The 24,482-nt window shown below is 41.4% G+C and overlaps 1 protein-coding gene and 2 long non-coding RNA genes across 3 annotated transcripts in view; 1 reads left to right on the forward strand and 2 right to left on the reverse strand.

The window, feature by feature from the left end:
• Nucleotides 1–4,558, forward strand: part of LOC146401828 (uncharacterized) — a 34,760-nt gene extending 30,202 nt beyond the window's left edge. Inside the window, exon 3 of the long non-coding RNA XR_014811077.1 lies at nt 3,494–4,558. This is a non-coding gene — a long non-coding RNA (uncharacterized LOC146401828). The remainder of the gene's footprint in view (nt 1–3,493) is intronic.
• The window catches only part of LOC146401829 (uncharacterized), a 227,940-nt gene that overhangs the window by 2,729 nt on the left and 200,729 nt on the right, over nt 1–24,482 (reverse strand). The window lies entirely within an intron of this gene.
• Nucleotides 13,627–16,187, reverse strand: LOC100525589 (disintegrin and metalloproteinase domain-containing protein 20-like). The gene has a single exon (XM_003128625.6). The coding sequence runs from the start codon at nt 16,020–16,022 to the stop codon at nt 13,788–13,790; it is 2,235 nt and encodes a 744-aa protein (XP_003128673.3). The 5' UTR covers nt 16,023–16,187; the 3' UTR covers nt 13,627–13,787.

The raw sequence follows: 24,482 nt of genomic DNA on the forward strand, positions 1-24,482 counted from the left end.
GGTTGACGAATCCGACTAGGAACCATGAGGTTGCGGGTTCGGTCCCTGTGCTTGCTCAGTGGGTTGACAATCCGGCGTTGCCATGAGCTGTGGTGTAGGTTGCAGACGCGGCTCGGATCCCGCGTTGCTGTGGCTCTGGCGTAGGCTGGTGGCTACAGCTCCGATTCAACTCCTAGCCTGGGAACCTCCATATGCCATGGGAGCGGCCCAAAGAAATAGCAAAAAGACAAAAAAAAAAAAAAAAAAAAAGAAGAAGAAGAAGCAACCAACAGCAGAATACAGGAGGCAGAAGAATGAATAAGCGAGGTGGAGGACAGACTATTGGAAATCACTGATGTGGAATAGAAAAGAGAAAAAAGATTGAAAAGAAATAAAGCATGGGCTCTGGCTCTCTATTCCACTCCATTGATCTATATGTCTGTTTTTGTGCTGATACCACACTGTTTTAATTACTGTAGTTTTGTATTACAGGCTAAAATCTGGAAAGGTTATGCCTCCAGCTGTGTTCTTTATGCTAAGGATTTCTTTGGTAATTCTGGGCCTTTTGTGATTTCATATAAATCTTTGGGTTACTTCTTCTAATTGTTTGAAAGATGACATGAGTATTTTGATAGGATTGCAACTAATCTGTAGAGTGCTTTGTGGAAAATGGCCATTTTATTTATTTATTTATTTTCTTTTTAGGGCTGCACGTGTGGCATATGGAAGTACCTAGGCTTGGGGTTGAATAGGAGCTGCAGCTGCTGGCCTACTCCATGGCCACTACAATGCTGGATTTAAGCTACATCTGTGTCCTAAGCCACAGTTTGCAGCAATGCCAAATCTTAACCCATTGAGAGAGGACTGGGATAGAACCCACATCCTGATGCATACTAGTTGGGTTCTAAATCTAAAACAAAAACTGAGAATGGGCATTTTAACAATGTTCATTCATCCAATCCTAGAGCATGAGATACCATTCCATTTCTGTGACTCACTTTCATTTTTCAATATTTTATATTTTTCAGGGTCAAGGTCTTTCACCCTCTTGGTTAAGTTTACTCCTAGGTATTTTATTTTTATTAAACACTTTTAAATGGGATTTTTAAAAATTTCTTTCTTATATTTCATTATTAGTGTAAAGACAAGCAACTGAGTTCTGTAGACTACTATGTATCCTAATAAGTTTATTCATTACTTCTAAAATTTTTGTGTGTGGAGATCTAAGGCTTCTCTCTATAAAATGTAATGTCATCTGCAAATAGTGGGAGATTTACAAACCTCTTCTCTTCCAACCTGAATACTTTTAATGTCTTTTTCTTGAATGATTGCTGTGTCTAGGGGTTCCAATACTATATCAAATAGAGTGGTGAGAGCAGCATCTTTGCCTTGTTCCTCAATTTATTGGGAAGACTTTCAGCCTTTCACTGTTGCATATTGTGTTGGCTATAGGGTTACCATATATAGCTTTCATCATGTTGAGATATATTCCCTCTATATTCACTTTGATGAGAGTTATTTTTTATCATGAATCAATGTTAAACTTTTGTCAAATGCTTTTTCTATGTCTTTTGAAATGATCATGTGATTTTTGTCTTTTGATACTGATTTTGTCTTTTGTTACTCATTGATTGACTTGCATCTGTTGAACTGTCCTTGTGACTCTGGAATGAAACCAACTTGATCATGGTATATGATCCTTTTTATATATTATTGGATTCAGTTTGCTATTATTTTGTTAAGGATTTTTGCATTTATATTCATCCATGATACTGGTCTGTAATTTTATTTTTTTGTACTATCCTTTTCTGTTTTTGGAATCAGGGTGATATTGGCTTCATGGAATGAAATTGAGAGTATGTGCTCCACTTCAATTTTTGGAATACTCTGAGAAGGATCAGTATAAGCTCTTCTGTGGATGTTTGGCAGGATTCTCCAGTGATTTTATGGGTTCAGAACATTTGATTGCACCGAGATTTTTCTATGACAAATTGTACCACTTCTACTGATTATTCTGTTAAAATGATCTGGTTTTGGCACAGAAATTTCACCCTGCTGTGGTGCACCAGGTTAAGGATCCAGCTTTGTCTCTGCAGGGATGTGAGTTCAATCCCTCATCTAGCTCAGCGGGTTAAAGGATCTGTTGTTGCTAGAGCTGTGACATAGGTTGCAGCTGGGGCTTGGATTCAATTCCTGGCCCAATTTCCACATGCTACAGGTGTGGCCATAATTTTTTTAAAAGGCTTAGAGGTAAGACTGGATACTGTAAAACTCTTAGAGCAAAACATTGGCAGAAGACATTCTGAGATAAACTGAAGCAATATCTTTTTGGATCCAGTTCCTAGAGTATTAAAATTAAAACAAATATAAACAAATGTGACTAGTAAAACCTAAGTTTTTGCACAGCAAAGGAAACAATAAACAAAACGAATAGACAACCTACTGAATGGGAGAAAGTACTTGCAAACGAAGCTACTGACAAAGGATTAATCTCCAAAATATACAAATAACTCATGCAGTTCAATAAAAATAAGCAAACAACCCAATCAAAATATTGGCAGAATACTTAAACAGACATTCTCCAGGAATACATACAGATGGCAAAAAAAAAAAAAACCATGAAAAGATGCTCTAAATTGCTGATTATTAGAGAGTGATAATCAAAATCACAATGAGTTATCACATCACATCTGTTCAGAATGGCCATCATAAAAAGTCTACAAAAATAAATGCTTGATAGGGTATGGAGAAAAGGGAACTCTCCTTTACTGTTGCTGGGAATGTAAATTGGTAAAACCAGTATGGAAAGCCATATGGAGGTTCCTCAAAAAATTAAAAATAGAACTACCATTTGATCCAGCAGTCCCACTATTGGGCATATATCCAGAAAAAAAAACACAACTTGAAAAGATTCGTTTGGCCCCATGTTCATGTCAGCACTGTTTACAATAGTCAAACCTGCAAGCAAAATAAATGTCCACATACAGAGGAATGGATAAAGAAGATGTGGTACAGATACACAATGGAATATTACTCAGCCATAAAAAGAATGAAATAGTGCCATTTTTAGTAATATGAATGAATGGAGAAATTATCATACCAAGTGAAATAGCTCAGACATGCAAGACAAATATCATATGATATCACTTCTATGTAGAATATTAGAAAAAGGATATAAGGGAACTTAATTTACAAAATGAAGCAGAAATGGACACACAGAACTTGTAAACAAACTTATGGTTATGAAAGGGAGCAGGTGTTGGAAGAGTGAAGATTTGGTGTCCAGGATTGCCATGTTCACACTATTGTATATGGAATAGATGGTCAGTGGAGACCTGCAGTATAGCATAGCAAATTCGATGCAATATTCTATTATAACCTATTTGGGAAAATAATCTTATAAAAAGGGATATGTGTAGGTAGATAACTGAATCACTTTTTGTGCAGCAGAAATTATGAGAACTAGAACAAAATATTTTAAAATTTGTATGGAAACACAAAAGGCTCCAAATAGTTCCAACAAATGGAACTGGAGGAAACTGGTACCCTGACTTCAGACTATACTACAAAACTAGAGTCATCAAAACAGTATGGAACTGACACAAAAACAGAAATATATATCAATGGAACAGGATAGAAAGCTCTAAAATAAACCCAAGCATGTATGGTCAACTAATATATGACAAAGTAGGCAAGAACATGCAGTGGAGGAAAGACAGTCTCTTCAATAAGTGGTGCTGGGAAAATTGAATAGGTACATGCAAAAGAATGAAATTAGAACTTTCTCTAACACCATACAAAAAATAAAGTGGATTAAAGACATAAATGTAAGGCCAAATACTATAAAACTCCTAGAGGAAAACACAGGCAGAACGTTCTTTGACATAAATCACAATTACATCTTGTTTGATCCACCTCCTAGAATAATGACAACAAAGGCAAAAATAAACCAATGAGGACCAAATTAAACTCAAAAGCTTTTGCACAGCAAAGGAAGCCATTAAAAAAATAAAATACAACCCACAGAATGGGAGAAAATCTTTACAAATGATGCAACTGACAAAGGCTTAATCTCCAAAATATAAAAACAACTCATACAACTCAGTAACAACAACAACAACAAAAAAAACAAATCAAAAAATGGGCAGAAGACCTAAATAGACATTTCTCCAAAGAAGACATGGCCAGCAGGTACATGAACAAAGGCTCAAAATCACTAGTTATTAGAGAAATGCAAAGCAAAACTAAAATGAGGTACAACCTCACACCAGTTAGAGTGGCCATATCATTAACAAGTCAACAAACAACAAATGCTGGTGAGGATGTGGACAAAAGAGAACCCTCCTGCACTGTCTATGGGAATATAAATTGGTAAAACCAATTGGTACAATGGAAAACAGTATGGAGGTACGGCTGAAAACTAAATATAGAACTACCGTATGATCCAGCAATCCCACTCCTGGATATATGCCTGGACAAAACATTCATTCAAAAAGATCCCTTGTATCTGTATTTGTGCTGCAACACTATTCACAATAGCCAAGATGGAAACATCCCAAATGTCCATCAACAGACGAATGGATTAAGAAGATGTGATACACAGATACAATGGAATACTCTTCAGCCATTAAAAGGGCAAAAAAGAGGCCAAGGATCAAAATGTGGAGGAGTTAAGACATCACACTTACCTTCTCCCACAAACACATCAAAAACAAAACAAAACAAAACATATCTACATGTAGAACAATTGGCACAGAACATTTACTAAACACTGGCAGAAGAACTTAAATCTCCAAAAAAAGGCAAGAAACCCTCCACATAACTGGGTAAAAGAAATGAAAAAAAGGAGGGGGAGAGAGAGAAAAGGAAACAGGATGGGACAAGCATTCATGAGAGGGAGTTGTTAAAGAGAAAAGGAACCCACACCCTTGGAAGCCACCTAACCAACTGGGAGATCTGCCAAGACAAAGAGACCTCAAAGTCGCTGAGAAAAGCATGGCAGCTGAACTGATGATGGCAATGCAAAGTGAGAGCTGCAGAGATCATATGCACCACTGCCCTGGAAACCACGCCTGAGAAACTCAGGCAGGGGCTGGGCATGGAGACTCAGGCTTCAGAGGTCAGTTCCGGGAAAAGGACTAGGGTTGGCTGTGTGGAGACATCATGAGGGCATATGGAGCACTGTGCCATGGGCTGAGGAGGAGAATGCCAGAGCAGAGGGAACCCAGGAGGAGGTCTGGGCCCACAGGAGAAGCAAGGCACCATTGTTGGGGAGGGCGAGAGGAGGAGGGGCAGACCAACATAGGAATCACTTTCCCTGTGCATGTGTGGGCTCTCAGAGGGTGGGGCACTGTTGATACATGTTAAGGTGGCGAGAGGCCATTTGCTTGTGCTGTGGGAGACCAGGCACCACTTATGTGGGATAGGGGTGGTCAGGCATCTCTTGTGCGGGCTAAGGGCAGTGGGGGCTTAGCACAATGCAGCAATTCTTGTGTGATCTAGAGGCAGAGGGAATAGTCCACAGCTGTCATCTCAAAAACCAGAGGGAGGCGTGGCCCACCACTAGAGGTATGTGAACAGGCTTCACCTAGGGTCCCAGTCAACTCAGAGGTCGGAAAAAAAGAGGACACTGTGACCCAAGCACCACCTGTTAGTGCTCTCACTCCCCTGGGAACACACTTACCCTGTTGCTGCCACTGCCAAGTGCTCTGGGCAATGCGTGCATATGCCTGATTACTGTCCCTTCCCAGGAACCTACAACTAGGAGCAGCCTGTGCAGCACCTCCTACGTGGGATAAGCAGGATGGGGTGTTTCTTGCATGGTCTACAGGTGGCAGGGGCAAATATCTGCAGTTATCTCTGACTCCAGAGGTGGGTGTGGCCCATGACCATTAGGGGTCCAAAAACAGGCACCATGTGTGGCCCCAGTCACCTCAGAGGGCAATACAGAGGAGGTAATTGTAACCAAACACCACCCTTTGATGCTCCTCTGGAAATTCACATACCCTGCCACTGTCACAGCCAATTGCTCTGGGGACCATCTAAATATGCCCAAGGCTCAATACCACTTCCCTGCAACTAGGAGTAGCATTCACCACCTTCCTGCAGAAGAAAGCTATTACATTTAGAATGGATAAGCAATGAGGTCCTCTTGTATACTACAAGGAATTATCTCCAGTCTCTTGAGATAGATCATGGTGGAAGATACACTAAGAAAGGGAAAGTACGTATACATATGACTGGGTCACGTTGCTGTGTAGCAGAAATTGGCGCAACATAGCAAATCAACTATCTTTAATTTTTAAAATGTCAAATAATACAAATACAGAAAAAAAATTAGAGTACTATTTAGATTAAAGCTAGTTGATGAGTACATGAGTGTACCTTTTATCACTCCCTTCACTTTCCTGTGTGGTTGCACACGAGTAATTCCCTAATAAAAAATAAAATAGTGAAGCAATACTGAAATAAAACAACAAATTGTATGATCATCTAGGACAGAAATACTACATTCTTCCTCCGAATATGAGGAAATATTCCACATGCGTAGAAGGTATATATTTTAATGTATATACTAAATATACAATACAAAACAAACAAACAAGACTATAAAAAAATAAATGCTTGATAGGATATGGCGAAAAGGGAACTCTCCTTCACTGTTGCTGGGAATGTAAACTGGTACAACCACTATGCAAAACAGCATGGAGTTTCCTCAAAAAAACTAAAGGTAGAAGTACTATATGATCCAGCAGTCCCACTCCTGAGCATATACTTCCAGGAAAAAAACCTTAATTTGAAAAGATCCATGCACCCTAATGTTCATAGCAGCACTATGTACAACAGCCAAGAACTGGAAGCCACTTAAATTAAATGTCCATGATCAAGACCCTCACCAATGTAGGTATACAGGGAACACTCCTGAATACAATCAAAGCCATTTATGATAAACCCACAGCAAATATAATACTCAATGGGGAAAAACTGAAAGCCTTCTCACTCATATCTGCAACAAGACAGGGATGCCCACTCTCACCACTGCTCTTCAACATAGTTTTGGAAGTCCTAGCCACAGCAATTAGACAAACAAAAGAAATAAAAGGCATCCATATAGGAAGAGAAGAGATAAAACTGTCACTGTATGCAGATGACATGATACTATACATAGAAAACCCTAAGGACTCAACCCAAAAACTACTTGAACTGATTAATAAATTCAGCAAAGTAGCAGGATATAAGATTAACATTCAGAAGTCAGTTTGCATTTCTGTATACCAGCAATGAAATATTAGAAAAGGAATACAAAAAAATGATACCTTTTAAAATTGTACCTCACAAAATCAAATACCTCGGAATACACCTGACCAAAGAGGTAAAGGACCTATATGCCGAGAACTATAAAACCTTAATCAAAGAAATCAAAGAAGATGTAAAGAAATGGAAAGATATTCCATGTCCCTGGATTGGAAAAATCAGTATTGTAAAAATGGCCATACGACCCAAAGCAATCTACAGATTCAATGCAATCCCTATCAAATTACCCATGACATTTTTCACAAAACTAGAACAAACAATCCAAACATTTATATGGAACAACAAAAGACCCAGAATCGCCAAAGCAATCCTGAAAAACAAAAACCAAGCAGGAGGCATAACTCTCCCAGACTTCAAGAAATACTACAAAGCCACAGTCATCAAAACAGTGTGGTGCTTGTATCAAAACAGAAGACAGACCAATGAAACTAAATAGAGAACCCAGAAATAAACCCTGACACCTATGGTCAATTAATCTTTGACAAGGGAGGCAAGAACATCAAATGGGAAAAAGAAAGTCTATTCAGCAAGCATTGCTGGGAAACCTGGACAGCTGCATGCAAAGCAATGAAACTAGAACACACCCTCATACCATGCACAAAAATAAACTCAAAATGGCTGAAAGACTTAAATATATGACAGGACACCATCAAGCTCCTAGAAGAGAACATAGGCAAAACACTCTCTGACATCAACATCATGAATATTTTCTCAGGTCAGTCTCCCAAAGCAATAGAAATGAGAGCAAAAATAAACCCATGGGACCTCATCAAACTGAAAACCTTTTGCACAGCAAAGGAAACCAAAAAGAAAACAAAAAGACAACTTACAGAATGGGAGAAAATAGTTTCAAATGATGCAACCAACAAGGGCTTAATCTCTAGAATATATAAACAACTTATACAACCCAACAGCAAAAAAGCCAATCAATCAATGAAAAAATGGGCAAAAGACCTGAATAGACATTTCTCCAACGAAGATATACAGATGGCCAACAAACACATGAAAAAATGCTCAACATCGTTGATTATAAGAGAAATGCAAATCAAAACTACCATGAGATATCACCTCACACCAGTCAGAATGGCCATCATTCATAAATCCACAAATAACAAGTGCTGGAAGGGCTGTGGAGAAAAGGGAACCCTCCTGCACTATTGGTGGGAATGTCAACTGGTACAGCCACTATGGAGAACAGTTTGGAGATACCTTAGAAATCTATACATAGAACTTCCATATGACCCCACAATCCCACTCTTGGGCATCTATCCAGACAAAACTCTCCTTAAAAGAGACACATGCACCCGCATGTTCATTGCAGCACTATTCACAATAGCCAGGACTTGGAAACAACCCAAATGTCCATCGACAGATGATTGGATTTGGAAGAGGTGGTATATATACACAATAGAATACTACTCAGCCATAAAAAAGAATGACATAATGCCATTTGCAGCAACATGGATGGAACTAGAGAATCTCATCCTGAGTGAAATGAGCCAGAAAGACAAAGATAAATACCATATGATATCACTTATAACTGGAATCTAATATCCAGCACAAATGAACATCTCCTCAGAAAAGAAAATCATGGACTTGGAGAAGAGACTTGTGGCTGCCTGATGGGAGGGGGAGGGAGTGGGAGGGATCAGGAGCTTGGGCTTATCAGACACAACTTAGAATAGATTTACAAGGAGATCCTGCTGAGTAGCATTGAGAACTTTGTCTAGATACTCATGTTGCAACAGAACAAAGGGTGGGGAAAAAAATTGTAATTGTAATGTATACATGTAAGGATAACTTGATCGCCTTGCTGTACAGTGGGAAAATATATATATATATGTGTATATATATATATATATATATATATATATATAATTAAACGTCCATTGACAGAGGAATGGATAGACACAATGTGGTACAGATACACGACAGAATATTACTCAGCCATAAAAAGAACAAAATGCTGCCATCTGCAGCTCATGCATGGACCTGGAGATCACCATACTAAGTGAAGTAGCCCAGACAGATAAGACAAACATCATATGATTTCACTTCTCTGTGGAATCTTTTAAAAAAGTATACGGATGAACCTAATTTACAAAACAGAAACAGACACACGGACTTTGAAACTAAATTTCTGGTTACCGAAGGGGACAGGTGTTGGGGGAGGGATGGATGGTGTTTGGGTCTGGGACTGGCATGCCCACCTTAGTGTACATGGAATAGATGGTCAGTGGGGACCTGCCGTATAGCACAGGGAACTCTACGCAATAGTCTGTGGTACCGTTATAAGGGGAAAGAGTCTGGAAAAAAAGGATATGCATATATGGGGAACTGAATCACTTTGTTGTGCAGCAGAAATGATAACAACGTTAACTCAACAATGCTTCAGTAAAACTTTCAAAAGTGGGGGAAAAGTAATGTAACATTGGAGAGAAGATGTAGAATTGTTGCTGCCATTGTTGTTCACTGGGAACATGATTCTTTATTTAAGAAATCCTAGGAGAGTTATCCAAAATTTTTAATTGATAAGTAAATGTGGCCCAAGCCGCAAGTACAATGTCAAATTTTATTTTGTTTCCACAACCTCAACGTAAACGTTTGGAAAATTAAATTTGATGAACACTACCTTTTTCATTATCACTATGGTAGGTTGTACGCAAAGATGCTCATCAGTAATTCCTTGCTGACATCCAGACTGACTGTGAATCCACAGTGATCAAGATAATATATATTGTTATGAAAACGGTCAAATAGGTCAGCTGAAAGAAATAATGTCCGGCAATAAACCAATACACCAAACAAAGGTCCATTAATTTCTCAAAAGGCAGGCAGAATAATGCCTACCTCCCCAAAGATGACAGTGTCCTACTAGCAGAAGGGATTTTGCAGACACGATTAAAGATTAAGAGCCTTGAGATGGGGTGATTATCCTGAATTATACAGGTCAACCTAATCTAAACACATGCGTTCTTAAAAGGGGAATAGTCTTTCTAGGCTGTGGTCAGAGGGGGACCACAAAGGAATAGTGAGAGAGGTGCAGTGCTGCTGGCTATGACGACACAGGAAGGGGGCCACGAGCCAAGGAATGTGGGTCACCTCAGAAGCTGGATGATGCAAGGAAACAAGTGCTGGAGCCTCAGCAGATGCCACTCAAAATGAACAGGCAAGCCACAAATTGGGAGAAAATATTTGCAGAATGCATAGGAACAAAAAAATGTGTATCCAAAACCAAGACTCCGAGACTTTGACAACAAACTTACCATTGCTGAAGGGGAAAGGTGTGTGTATGTCGGGGAGGGGAGGAAATGGATAAATGAAGAGGGGGGGTTTAACATATACACCCTACTATATGTAAAATAGATATTCATCAGGGACCTACTGTATAGCACAGGGAACGCTTCGACTCAACATTCTGTAATAACCAACAAGGGAAACGAATCTGAAAAAGAATGGAAGTTTTTATCTGAACAGAATAACTGAATCACATTGCTTTACACCTGAAACTAACACAGCATTGTAAAGCACCTATACTTTAATGAAAAATAAGGGTTTGAAAAATAAAAGTCACCCTCCAAGCTGAAAAAAAACGTATCCAAAATATATTCACAACTCAATGAAACCAAGATAAAGAGCCCAATACAAAAAACGAGCAAAAAAACTTGACCTGTTACTTCATAAGTGAAAGTATACAATTCCCCCCCCCCCAAAAAAAAAGCCTAAAATAGTGATGAATACTGCCTTTTGTTATCAGGGAAATGTCATTATACCTGGAATAAGCTACTGCTTCCCTTCCTCCGGAAGGCCTGAGATTAGTCGGTTTGGTTGAGGAAGTGGAGCAACTGAAACTCACTGGGGGAAAAAAAAAAAAACCTCATTGGAAAATAAAACTTTGGAAAGAAATTGGCAGGTTTTTTTTCCTAAACATTAAACTTATCCTACTCTATGGCCTAGCAGTTCTTCTCCTAGAAACATATACCCAAACATGTCATATGCAAAAATCTTCATTGCAACTCCATTCCTAACAGACTAAATCTGGAATGAACCCAAGGGTTGGTCAACAAGTAGAATGCTAAGCAACACCGCATATTCACTAAATGATATGACACAGCAGTAACAATGAACAAGTGTGGAAACACACAAAGACATGGATTAATCCCCATGACATTCGGTTGTATGCAAGAGGCCAGACACACATGATTGCACATGGAATGGAATTATTATGTGGATAGGAATTTCTAGAGCAGGTTAAACTAACCTTTCATGAAAGAAACGAGATCACTGGTTGTGTGGGTCAGGAGTGGGGAGAGATGGCTTGAAAACGAGCATGAGCACCTCCTTAAACATAAGACAGGACACCCCAAAACTCCTAGAAGAGAACATAGGCAAAGCGTTCTCTGACATCAACCCTACAGATGTTTTCTTAGGGCAGGCTCCCGAAACAATAGAAATGAAAACAAAAGTAAACCAATGGGACTGCCCGATTCAAAACAAAAGCATATCGGAGTTCCCCTCATGGCTCACTGGTTAGCGAATCCGACTAGAAACCATGAGGTTGCGGGTTCGATCCCTGACCTTGCTCAGTGGGTTCATGATCCGGCGTTGCCACAGACGCGGCTTGGATCCAGCGTTGCTGTGGCTCTGGTGTAGGGCGGCGGCTAGAGCTCCGATTAGACCCCTAGCCTGGGAACCTCCATATGCCATGGGAGTGGCCCAAGAAATGGCAAAAAGACAAAAAACAAAAAACAAAAGCATCCCGTCCACACCACCCAGAGAAGATCCACTTTGTTTTCACCAAGTGCCTTTGTATCAACAGGAAATAACCAAGTTAACAAATGGTCATCCAGCTTTGATTTTAATAGATACCGGTGCAAAGAGCAAATGCCTTAACCCATGTTTGACAAGAGGTAGTAAGACAGGGCTCAAACGGGTCACGGAAGGAGATCCAGATCAACCCCATGGACAAGAAGTGCTGCCTAACAGAACTCTATAGATGGCAAAGTTGGACAAATTATCCTCCTCCACTGGGTTAAGTGGATTCTCCTCTGCTGCAGCCTTCCGCTGCCTTTAGAGAGCTACCCTCCTCTGGACTCCATGTTTTCAGAGAGGGGTTTGATGCAAGGTCTGAGGCATTTAAGTAGCACGACTAGAACACAGCTCACTTATGAGACCTGCTTCTAATATTCTCTTATGTAGCGTTTGCTTCCTCTTTCCTTTTATGTCAGTTTTGGCCTCTGTATATGTATCAGACACGCAATTCCATCCTGTACTGTACAGACAGGCTGTGTTTAGGCCAATCCTATAATTTTAAATGGGAGGTGGTAGGACATTAATAAATAGGGGCCTTGCGGAGTTCCCGTCGTGGCGCAGTGGTTAACGAATCCGACTAGGAACCATGAGGTTGCGGGTTCGGTCCCTGCCCTTGCTCAGTGGGTTGACGATCCGGCGTTGCCGTGAGCTGTGGTGTAGGTTGCAGACGCGGCTCGGATCCCGCGTTGCTGTGGCTCTGGCGTAGGCCGGTGGCTACAGCTCCGATTGGACCCCTAGCCTGGAACCTCCATATGCCGCGGGAGCAGCCCAAGAAATAGCAACAACAACAAAAAAAGACCAAAAAAAAAAAAAAAGGCTTCAAAAAAAATAAATAGGGGCCTTGGGAATTGATATATTCAGAGATCAATGTCTCCTTGTGGGGTGGTTGGACCATAAAAGATACAAAGTTCCAAGGTTTTGGGAATACTTGCAATACTTAAGTTTTAATGCAACCCAAGGTAATCGTGAGACCAATGGGAATGATAAAGTCAATGTTTATTAAGTGCCCAACATATTCTAGGTGCTTCTGAGGTCCTTTCTTTTAGCCATGACAAAACCCTGGCAAAGTACCTTTCATCTCTCAATATAACATGTCAGATAGAGCTTTGATTCTCTGAAAGCCAATGACTTTGGGCAAGATCACGTACTCAGCAGCTTGTTGAACTACATTTCACATTCATGTGCCTGTGACACCGAGTTGTTTTCTCTTCCTACTGTATCTGCCAAGGTGTCTTGTATGCCATCTATCATGTCGGGCTTATTTAACACTGGCAAAAATTGTGAACCCATAACAAAAATCTAGCATATCACCAGCTAATGAAAGGTCTAATAAATTAGTAAACAAGTACAAACCAGTTCAAACAAGATGTGCTGCTGGCGCATGGATAAAACATTAGTATCACTGCCTAAATAAGTACAGGTATTCCGCTGGTGAATCGAATAGGTCCCACTGTCCTCTACAGGAGCAGTAAGACTATGACCAGATGTAAAATACTAAATGCATTTAAACAACACGGACTCTTTTTAAATTGCCAAGTCATTTTATTTCAAGACAACGACTTCAGGATAGCTATAGGATTCTGTGACTCTCAGAGTGCTTCTAGATGATTTCTCCCAGTGTGCGCCAATGTGACTTTCTCCATTTTGTGTGTTCCGGTTTGTATTTACTTAGGCTTAAGGCATTACAACTTTTCAGAAGCTGTTTCCTCATACCTCTGATCTACAACTTCTCTCAGGTGGAAAAGGCTACCAATAATACCTGAAATGCAAAGAAGGGCAAAACGAGCAAGTAGGAGAGCAACTTCGATGTTTACACTCATTCTTATTTTGGCTCGAGTCTCTTTTCTTTTGTCAGGTGGTGGGCCACTATCTACACTCCCGCCGCCTCCTTCAACATCACAGTTTGGTGGTTTCCAACCTTGCTGACAGTGACAGTGTCTTCTGTTGTTGCAGACACCTCTGAAATTGCATGTGCTAACGTCACAGCTAAAGTTCAAGTCTGGATAAAAGGTACAGTTTTGGTCCTTGCAGAATTGTCCTGGGCCACATGATGCACCATCAACTACAAGACCCAATTGTGGTGTGAGTGTCCCAAAGTGGGCATCAAACCCAAAGCAGGTTTTTGGTGTAACATCGTGTACTACTATATGACGAAATGTAGTATGCTCTCCGCCACCAGGAATTTTCTGCACATTAGCACAGTGCAGCATTCCACACATGATATCATCTTCTTCACATTTTACAGGTTTTCCTCCTCCTCGGATCACCCTCACCCCACAGTTTCCAAATCGATCGCCTCTCATATTCAATGTTCTATAGCATATCGGTGCAGCCTCTTTTACATTGAAGCCAAAGAGGGCTTGGCACTGCATGTCACGGTCACTACAGTTTCCCTTCACACAAACAGCCAGTGGTGAACAAGGGGTTCCATCCTGGATATAAGAGTCATCTGGACAAGTGTGTGTTAGTCCAGTGCAGTATTCTGGAAGATCACAAATACCAAGAACATCTCTGCACATTCTTCCAGGCTGAGCATAATTACATCCAACACAGCAAGATCCTTCGCTGCATGTACTGCCGAGCGTGAGGATGCAACTGTTCTCACAACACGGGTCTTCAGCACAGTCCTTCATGGTGCCACAGTCACATTCCTCCCTCGCATCTAACTTCTTGTCACCACAACGATTAGCTACATAAGGAAAATTATTATATGGTACATTTGAAGTACTCAAACAAGGATCCCATCTATGCACCACTTCATGCAGTGTCACATACGAACAATTACTTAGCATATCCAGAAGACCAGTCTCGGGAGCCATGACACATTTATCTCTTCGAAAACAACGACAACCTGGTCCATCATGTCTACAGCCGATCATATGACCTAGTGTATGTGCTGCAAGAGTTGAAGCTAAAAATATGTGATTATTCCCAACACATACAAATGATGCACCCCAATTGGGGTTGCATATTCCTCCACGGTGGGCATAATACCTGTCATTACCGAATCGACGTCCTGTTAAAAGCACTGCAGTGTCATGAGGAATCATACCTTGCCAACGTTGCATTTTCCATAAACCAAACCGAGTAACAAGAGAACCACCATCACGCCAAATGTCCAAACGCATTCCATCCCCGGCATTCCATATGCACAAAACACGTATACAAACTTCAAGTCCAGCCTGGAAGTAAATACTATGCAATATGTTGTTCATAATCACGACATTCTCTATTACACTTGTTTGATTTGGGTTGAGAAGAAAATATGAGTGGGCAACTGTATAGAGAAGTTTTATGTATTTTCTATGTGGCCACCACATATACACAGGTCCTGCTCTAGGCATCTCAGCAAGCAAGGCCTCCTCATCTGCTTGATTTGTATCTTCCCCTCCAATCTTACATTTTTCATCCTCTCCTGGTGTTTTTTGTGTCACAAGCAGAGAAATCACATGCTCAAATTTGGAAGACGCTTCCAGGGGTTTGATTTCGTAAGTGAAGTCGTCCACCTGGAGCATGCCACGCAGACCCCCATGGCAGGTGTCCAGTGTGCCCATGGACCCAGGAACCCCTTCCAGGTAGCCATAGTAGTAACAGTCTCGAGGGACAAAGGGGTAGTCCTCCTGCATGGCGCCTTGGTCATTGTCGGTGATGACAGGGAAATGTCTGGGCAGCAAGCTTTTCTTGACTCTCATGTGAACCACATGTCTTTGGCCACCGAAGCGAATCTTGTAGGAGAGCTGGCCTTGTATCTCAGCTGTACTCACTCTGTGGGACACCTTCCTGGGGATCACAATTTCAGAGGCAGTGAAGCGCCATCCTGGTGGCGCATAGGAGCAACAGATCGGGCCCAGGAATAACCAGAGCAGAGGCAAGCAGGGATCACCTCGCAGCTGGGCCTGGGCAGAAGCAGGTCCCATGAGCGAGGAAGCCTGGGGCCAAAGAAACTGCAGTCAAGCGGGAGGCAGGCAAGGCTCTCCCTGGAAGAGCAACCTCAACGGCAGTATGGTCCTGAGGAGAGCAGAGAGAGGCTGGAGGCCTGGCATCCCCAGAGAGGTGGAGCAGGGACAGGGAGGCTGTTACATAACAATGGTGGACTCCTGAGTGGGCGGGGCCATGCTCAGTCCTCCTAGGGATCCTGGCACGGTGGGGGGTATTAGAGAGGAGAAGGCAAGGGAGAAATTAGGAAAAACAGAATGTCTCTCTGGGCTGAGAGGTGGCCTGGTCTCTTGGAGAAGTCACGGGGAAGGATAAGTGGGTTTGGTGCCAGCTTTAGACTGTTACTGACGTTCTTTTTTCCCAACCCCAAGTGAGATAAGACATCAATCTGTAGCTAAAGCATGAAGTGGAGAGGAGAGTGGATGCTTCCCCTTGTAAGAATTTTGAGGACAGAGTCAGAGTCTCTCACCCTTTAGAGAAATGGAATGTGCTAGGCCTGATTAGTGGAACCAAAGAAGAAACAGCGTCATGAGTAGAAAAGTGAGGGTGGATGGCAAGAGTTTATTACAAAGTGACACTTACACCTGCCCTATGATGCAAGGATCGTAGCCACAGGAAGTCCCCCACAATGATTTCTGTAACCCCTAGTAGCATCGTTGATGAATGCATTCCACAGACTGGAAACAAACAGCCAGTGCCGAATAGATGAATGGCATACAGACTGGCATATTCATTCCGTGGGATGCTCCTCAATAAATCTGAGCAAGTTTCAGACACATGGAAGAACGTGGATGGGTCTCATAGATATGATGATGATGGTGGAAAGAAATCAGACCAAAGGAACTTTGTGAAGGCCTTCCACTCTATGACGTTCTGGAGTAGTCCAAAGTAGTATTTGGGAACAGAATTTAAATCATTGTTTTCCTGATGTGAGGGAGTGAAGGAATGGAGGCAAATTACTGGAGTGTCATGGAGCTTCTGAATCTGATTGGGGTGTGCTTTAGATGAGCTTTTCCCTCCAAAATCCACATGCTGAACTCCTAACTGCCAAGGTGATGCTCTTAGCAGACGCTATTGGCATCTTTTTTGAGAGGGCATTAGGTCATGAGGAAAGAGCCCTCATGCTTGGGACTAGTCTTTTGTTTTTGTGTTTGTGTTTGTGTTTGTTTGGCGGGGGGTGGCGGAAGGGAGGATTAGTGTCTTTTAAGAGAGGCTCTGAGAGAGTCTTCACTCCTTCTGCCCTGTTCAGTCACAGTGAGACGGTGTCAATCTATGAACCAGGAAGTGAATCCTACCGCATCCAATCTCCTGGTGCTTTATTCTTGGACTTACTGGCTTCTGGAACTGAGACATTATGTTCTCTTTTGTGGAAGTGACCCAGCCTATGGTATTTTGCTGCCTTAACAGAACAGAACAGAAAATTGGTTCCCGGAGGTTTTGCTATAGGTAACAAACACCTGAAATTGTGCGAACGGCATGGAACTAGGTATTTGGTAGTGACTGGAAGAGTTTTTGAGTTGCAAACTAGAAAGCCCACAGTGCTGTGGACAGACTCTCGGTGAGAGCCTAGAAAGAAAAGAGTGGTATAGGCAACCTTAACATTCTCAGAAAACACCGAAGTATTCTTGAACAGATTGGTAGGATATGAACTGGAAAAGCCATAGTAATGAAGTGAAGACAGCAATAAGGATTATGTTATTGAACAGTGGAGGAAAGGCCATACTTGTCATCAAGTGGCAAAGAACTTGGCTGACGGGGGGTTGTGTCCTGTGTGTTGTGGAATGTAGAATTTGTAAGAATAAACTGGATGTTTAGCTGGGCAAATAGCTGAGCAAAGTGTTTAAGAAGTGTCTAGGTTCCCTTCTTTTGCTGTAAGCTTCTAGTACAATGTAGGAAGAGAAAACTGATTTAAAGATGGACTTGTTCCTCAAAGAGCAGCAGAAGTTAAAAGATTTGGGAAATTCCCAGCCTATCCATGTGGAAAAGTTTGAGAAGGCATGGTCTGAAAAGAACTGTGAGAATGTGGCAAAAACAGCACTTGAGCTGTGTGCAAGACGGTGGCAGAATGACCCCCATGACTCACAGGTGATCCAGAGATCATTAGATCAGTTTCAGAGAAGGGGTCTCCTGTGCCTGCAGGACCTTGGCATGCTTTGTCAGAGTTGCCTCACCTGTGGACTCCTTTCCCAGCACTTTACTCCAGGAGGTTGAGCTCCTCCACCAACACAGCACCACAGGCCACAGTAGCCACCCCTCTGGAGGACACAGGTGGCAGGCTTGGGCAGCGTACATGCCGGGCCATCTCCATGAGTGCGTAAAGTGCACGAGATGCAGGGGCAAGGGGTGTGGCTACTTCCACCTAGATTTTGAAGGATGGAGATTATTGGAGCTAAGGGCCCATGACCCTGGAGAAGCAGGCCACCACAGGGAGCACCCTCTAGGGTCATCCCCAGCAGAGCCATGGGGGCAGGCCATTTCTATGACCCCAGACTGGTGGAGCCACCGTGCATTATTTCAGCCCAGACAGCCACAGGCAAACAACTTTAGCCCATGAGAACTGCAGTGTGGGCTGCATCCACCAAAGCCTTGGGGCAGGCCTCTAGGAGTCTTGGGTGTCCAACCTTGTCGGGTCCTGCAAGGCAGGACCTCCACCCCAATGGGGCGGGAAGTGGAACAGAATCCCCAGTGTGCCTAAAGGGAAGAACATGGAGGCAAAAGGGGATTAATTCTTCTCTTGCCGTAAGATTCTAGATATACTTAAGACCTGTCACTCCTTTCTTCTTTCTAATTTATCCCTTGGGTGATAGGAGTGTCTATCCTATGCCTGTTCCACCACTGTACTTTGGCAACACATCCATCATTTAAAAAATTATTCAGAAAATATCATATTATTGAAAAATAAAGATTGAGGCTTTGACAGAGGGTGTTGGGATTCATCTGGGCCATTATGCAACTGATGTCACCTTTTAATCATCTCTTATTCCTATTTACTCTAGTCATCATCTCCCAATGTTCAACATAGTGTCTCACCTCTTTCTAGAGTGATTAAAGTTCTGGAGGCTTAGAAGTCCAAGATCAGAGTGCCATCATAGTTGGGTTCTGGTGAGAACTATCTTCAGGGCTGCAGACGGGCCAGTTCTCTTTGTAACTTTGCATGGCTTAAAAAGATGTGTGTGTGTGTGTGTGTGTGTGTGCGCGTGCGCGTGTGTGTGTGTGTGTCTCCCATAAGTTTATTGTGTCTTTAAGACCCTATAAATGTAGACTTCTCTCCCAGAGAAGGGTCTTTCATATTAACATTATTAATATGAGTTGCTCATTTGTGATTTTCGTAAATATCTGGGTTCTTGCTCTTGGATTTCTCAGAGTTTCCCCATGTGTACACCTGCTAACACACTACATATGGCAATGTGCTGTGAAGGGTGGACACCTGAGTGCAGTCAGCATGTTGAGGATGCCATTGTTGAAGCAGTGTAGGAAGGCACACTGTTGGAAATGGGCAACAAGGTGACTGCATGCTCCATCCCCAGCAGATTCCCAAACTGGCAGCAGACCATGGTCAAACTGGTGCCTGAATCGTCTTACTCACTACGGTCGTGGAATCTACCCCAGCCTTTTGTTTGCTTGTTTGTTTACTATTTTCTTTTCCACTTCCAAGGTAATCAACAGAGAAAAAAAGAGAAGTTACAGTGGAAAATATCTTATTGAATAATATAAAGAGTTAACGGTCTGGCTGTTACCTGTGTTACGGTGTCACCTTACATAAGAAAAGATGTTGTAATGAGACATGTTGAGTATTCCAACAAAACTACTGTGATTGAGTTCCTGGTGTGGTGCAGTAGGTTAAGGATCTGATGCTGTCTCCAGGGCGGCTCGGGTTGCTGCTGAGCTGTGGGTTTGATCCATGGCCCAGTGCAGTGGGTTAAAGATCCAGGCTGCTGCAGCTCTGGCATAGGTCACAGCTGTGGCCTAGATTTGATCCCTGGCCTGGAACTTCCATATACCACCTTTTCTACTGCTCTTAAAATGAGAATAATATAGTTCCTTCATTTAAGTGCAGGGTGCAGGAAGTGAAAACCCATTGTGTGAATCTACCTCTCACTGCTCATGTGAGGGTACTGAGGCCCAGAGAAGGGCAGAGACTCAGCCAAGGTCACACACCAAGCATAACCCAGGCCTCTGGCCCCCAGTTTAGAGAGGCCTTGGGTTCTGGGATGGATCTCATTCATCTTGGATCTCTAGCCCCCAGCCCAAGCTGGACAGACAAGGAACCATGTTAACTTCTGAGAGTAGATGGTAGAACAGATGCCCCACAGAGGGTGGGGACAGATGTACACATTTCAGAATGGCCCTGGGGGTTCTGACTGCCTCACACACACAGCCTGGAAGGGATTAGCCATGTCAGGAGTGAGAAGTAACTCTTGCCCGAACTTCTTTAGCAGCCTGGAGAGGAGACATGGAGATGGCCTGGTGGAGCTTCTGGAGCAGAGGTGGCAGGAGCAGGTGGCTGCTAGCCTTTGTGCCTTCAACACTCCCTCAACTCCCTCTGTTCAAGTGTGACTAGGGCTACTGAGCCAGAGGTCACATCTCCCTCAGCATCTGCCTTTTGCTCAATCCATCATAGCAAACCTCACCAGCAATTGGCCTTGTCCATTTCTGTTTCCAGACTGAGTTCACCAAGTCAGCTTAGCCTGGTGCTCATAGAACCCAATCCAGAGAGACACTGAGTGAGTGTCTGGGATGAGCCAGTGGGATGAGTACTAATGGTAGAAGTTCAGGCACACAGATATGGCTATCCTTTGTGAGGTCAGTCTCTCTCAGCAGGACCATATTAATCCACCAAGACTGAACAACAAAGAAACAGAAAGTCTGAACAGATTAGCTATGACTAAGGAGATTGATTCCAACAAAAAGCACAGGATCAGAAGCTTTCACTGGTGAAGTCTACCAAATATTTAAAGAAGCATTAGCACTGATCTTCTAAAACTCTTCCAAAAAATGAAAGAGGAGGAAACATTTACAAACTTATTTTATGAGGACAGCATTACCCTGATACAAAAGCCAGACACAGATATGACAAGGAAAAAAAAATTACAGGCCAACATCCTTGATCAATATACATAAAAACATCTCAAATTCAACAGCAGAGCACATTAAGAGGATTATTCAGCATAATCAAGTGGGATTTATCCCTGGGATATGAGGATGGACAGATGTACGCAAATCACTCAATGTGATATACCACATTAATAGAAAAGTCATATGATCATATTAGTAGATGCAGAAAAACTATCTGACAAAATACATCCCTTCATGATTAAAAAATGCTCAACAGATTGGATATGTAAGGAACATACTTAAAATTAAAGTCCTTATTAGTAATATACCCATGGCCAACATTAGACTCAATGGTGAAAGGTTGAAAACTTTTCCTCTAATATCAGAAACAAGGCAAAGTTGCTCACTTCCAACACCTCTAATACTGGAACCCCTAAAACATAATACTGGAAGTCACAGTCAGAGCAATAAGGAAAGGAAAAGGAAAGGCATCCAAATAGGAAAGGAAGAAGTATAACTGTGACTAGTTGTAGATGACATAATATTATATATATATAGTATATATATATATATAGTATAGTATATATATATATAGTATATATATAGACAGTCTTAAAGACTACATTAAAAAAAACCCTGCTAAAACTAGTCAATGAATTTAATAAAGTTTCAGAGTACAAAATCAACATAGAAAAAATAGTTGCATTTCTAACACCAATGGCAAAAATCTGAAAAAAAAAGAAAGAAAATAGTCCAAAACAAAATAGCATCAAAAATAATAAAATACTTAGGAATTAAATTTAAATAAATAAGTGAATTTTCTACGCCAGAAACTATAAGACTTTGATGAAAGGAATCAAATAAGACACTAACAAATGGAAGGACATGCCATGTTTATACATTGTAAGAATTCGTATTGTTAAAATGTTCATACTGCCCAAGGCAATCTATAGATTTCAATGCAATCGCTATCAAATGAGAATAGTATTTTTCACAGAAATAGAATAAACAATCCTAAAATTTATGTGGAACCAATAAAGAGCCCAAATAGCCAAAGCAATCTTGAGAAAGAAGAACAAGGCTGGAGTCATGCTTCCTGATTTCAAGCTACATACAAAACTATGATAATCAAAACAGTATGGTACTGGCATTAAAAACAGACACATAGCTCAGTAGAGCACAGTAAAGAGCCCAGAAGACACCCCCTGCAAATGGGATAAACTAATACTTGACAAGGGAGCCAAGAATAATCAATAGAAGTACTGGGGAACCTGGATAACCACATGCCGAAGAATAAAATGGTAACCCTGTCTTACACTACCCACAAAGTGAACTCAAAATGGATTAAAGGCTTAAATCTAAGATCGAAAACCATTAAACTCCCAGAAGAAAACAGAGGAAAACCTCCTTGACACTGGTCTGGAAACTCATTTCTGGATATAATGCTAAAAGTACAAATGAGAAAAGCAAAAATTAATAACAGGGACTACATCAAACCAAAAAGCTTCTGCTCAGAAAAAGAAACAAAACTAAAAGGCTAGCTATTGAATGGGAGAAACATTTGCAAATCATATATCTGGTAGGGTTTTAATATCCAAAATATATAAAGAACTCATACAACTCAATAGCAACTGCCCCCAAACAAAAAGCAAATAAGATAAAACCACAATTGAAAAATGAGCAGAGAAGCTGAATGGACATCTCCCAAAAAGATATACAAATGGCCAACAAGTCCTTGAAGAGGTCCTCAACTTCATTGATCGTAAGGGAAAAGCAAATCAAACCCAGAATGAGATATCACATCACACCTCTTAGAATGGCTATCAGCAAGAAGAAAGGAAATAACAATTGTTGGTGGGGGCGGGGGGAGATATATCTTAACGTTATGTCTTAACGACTGTGCCTGGTTGGTGAGAATGTAAATTGATACAGCCACAAAGGAAAACTGTATCATGGTCTTCCAAAACTAAAAATAGAACTACCATATGATCCAATAATCCCACTTCCAGGTATATACACTGTCGCCATTTGTAGATGACACCATACCACATGTAGAAAATTCTAAGGCTGCTACCAGAAAACTATTAGGGCTCATCAATGACTTTAGTAAAGTTGCAGGATACAAAATTAACACACAGAAATCTCATGCATTCCTATACACTAGAAACAGAAGATCAGAAACAGAAATAAGGAAAAAAATGCCATTTAGCACTGTATCAAAAAGAATAAAATACCTAGGAGTAAACCTATCTAAAGGGATGTATCTAAAGACTCATACCATAAAAACTATAATATGCTAATGAGAGAAATCAAATGTGAAACAAACAGGTGGAGGGAGTTCCTATCTTGGCACAGCGGAAATGAATCAGACTAGGAACTATGAGGTTGCAGGTTTGATCCCTGGCCTTGCTCCGTGGGTCAAGGATCTGGCGTTGCTATGAGCTGTGGTGCAGGTCACAGATGCGGCTCGGATCCTGCATTGCCGTGGCTGTGGTGTAGGCCAGCAGCTGCAGCTCCAATTAGACCCCTAGCCTGGGAACCTCCATATGCCATGGGTATGGCCCTAAAAAGACAAAGACAAACAAACAAACAAACAGGTGGAAATATATACCATGCTCTTGGATTGGAAGACTCAACATGGTCGAAATGACTATATCACCCAAGGCAATCTATATATTCGATAAAATCCCTATCATGTTTCTTGTTCCTCAAGAGTTGCTTTGGCAATTCTGGGTCTGTTGTGGTTCCATATAAATTTTTGGATTGTGTGTTCTAGTTCTGTGGAAATGTCATGAGTATTTTGATTAGGATGGCCCTGAATCTGTAGATTGCTTTGGGTAGTATAGCCATTTTTTTTTCCACCCCAGGAGCATGGGATATCTTTCCATTTCTTTACATCATCTTTAATTTCCTTGATTAATGTTTTATAGTTCTCAGCATGTAAGTCTTTCACCTCCTTGGTCAGGTGTATACCTAGGTATTTGATTTTGGGGGGGGGTGCAACTTTAAAAGGTATTTTTGTATTCCGTTTCTAATATTTCATTGTTAGTATACAGAAATGTGACTGATTTCTGAATGTTAATCTTATGTCCTGCTACTTTGCTGAATTCCTTGGTCAGTTCGAGTAGTTTTTGTGTAGCGTCCTTAGGGTTTTCTGTATATAGTATCATGTCATTTGCATACAGTGACAGTTTTACCTTTTCCTTGCTATTTGGATGACTTTCATTACTTTTGTTTGTCCGATTGCTGTGGCTAGGACTTCCAGTACTATGGTGAATAACAGTGGTGAGAGTGGGCATCCTTGTCTTGTGCCAGATTTTAGTGGGAAGGCTTTTAGCTTTTCTCCACTGAGTATTATATTTGCTGTGGGTTTGTCATAAATGACT

This window comes from Sus scrofa, chromosome 7 (genome assembly GCF_054392235.1).
Source record: "Sus scrofa isolate SSC_HxYL_T2T_F1_AM1 chromosome 7, Sscrofa_HxYL_maternal_Yorkshire_Landrace_v2.0, whole genome shotgun sequence".
Taxonomy (NCBI): Eukaryota; Metazoa; Chordata; class Mammalia; order Artiodactyla; family Suidae; genus Sus; species Sus scrofa.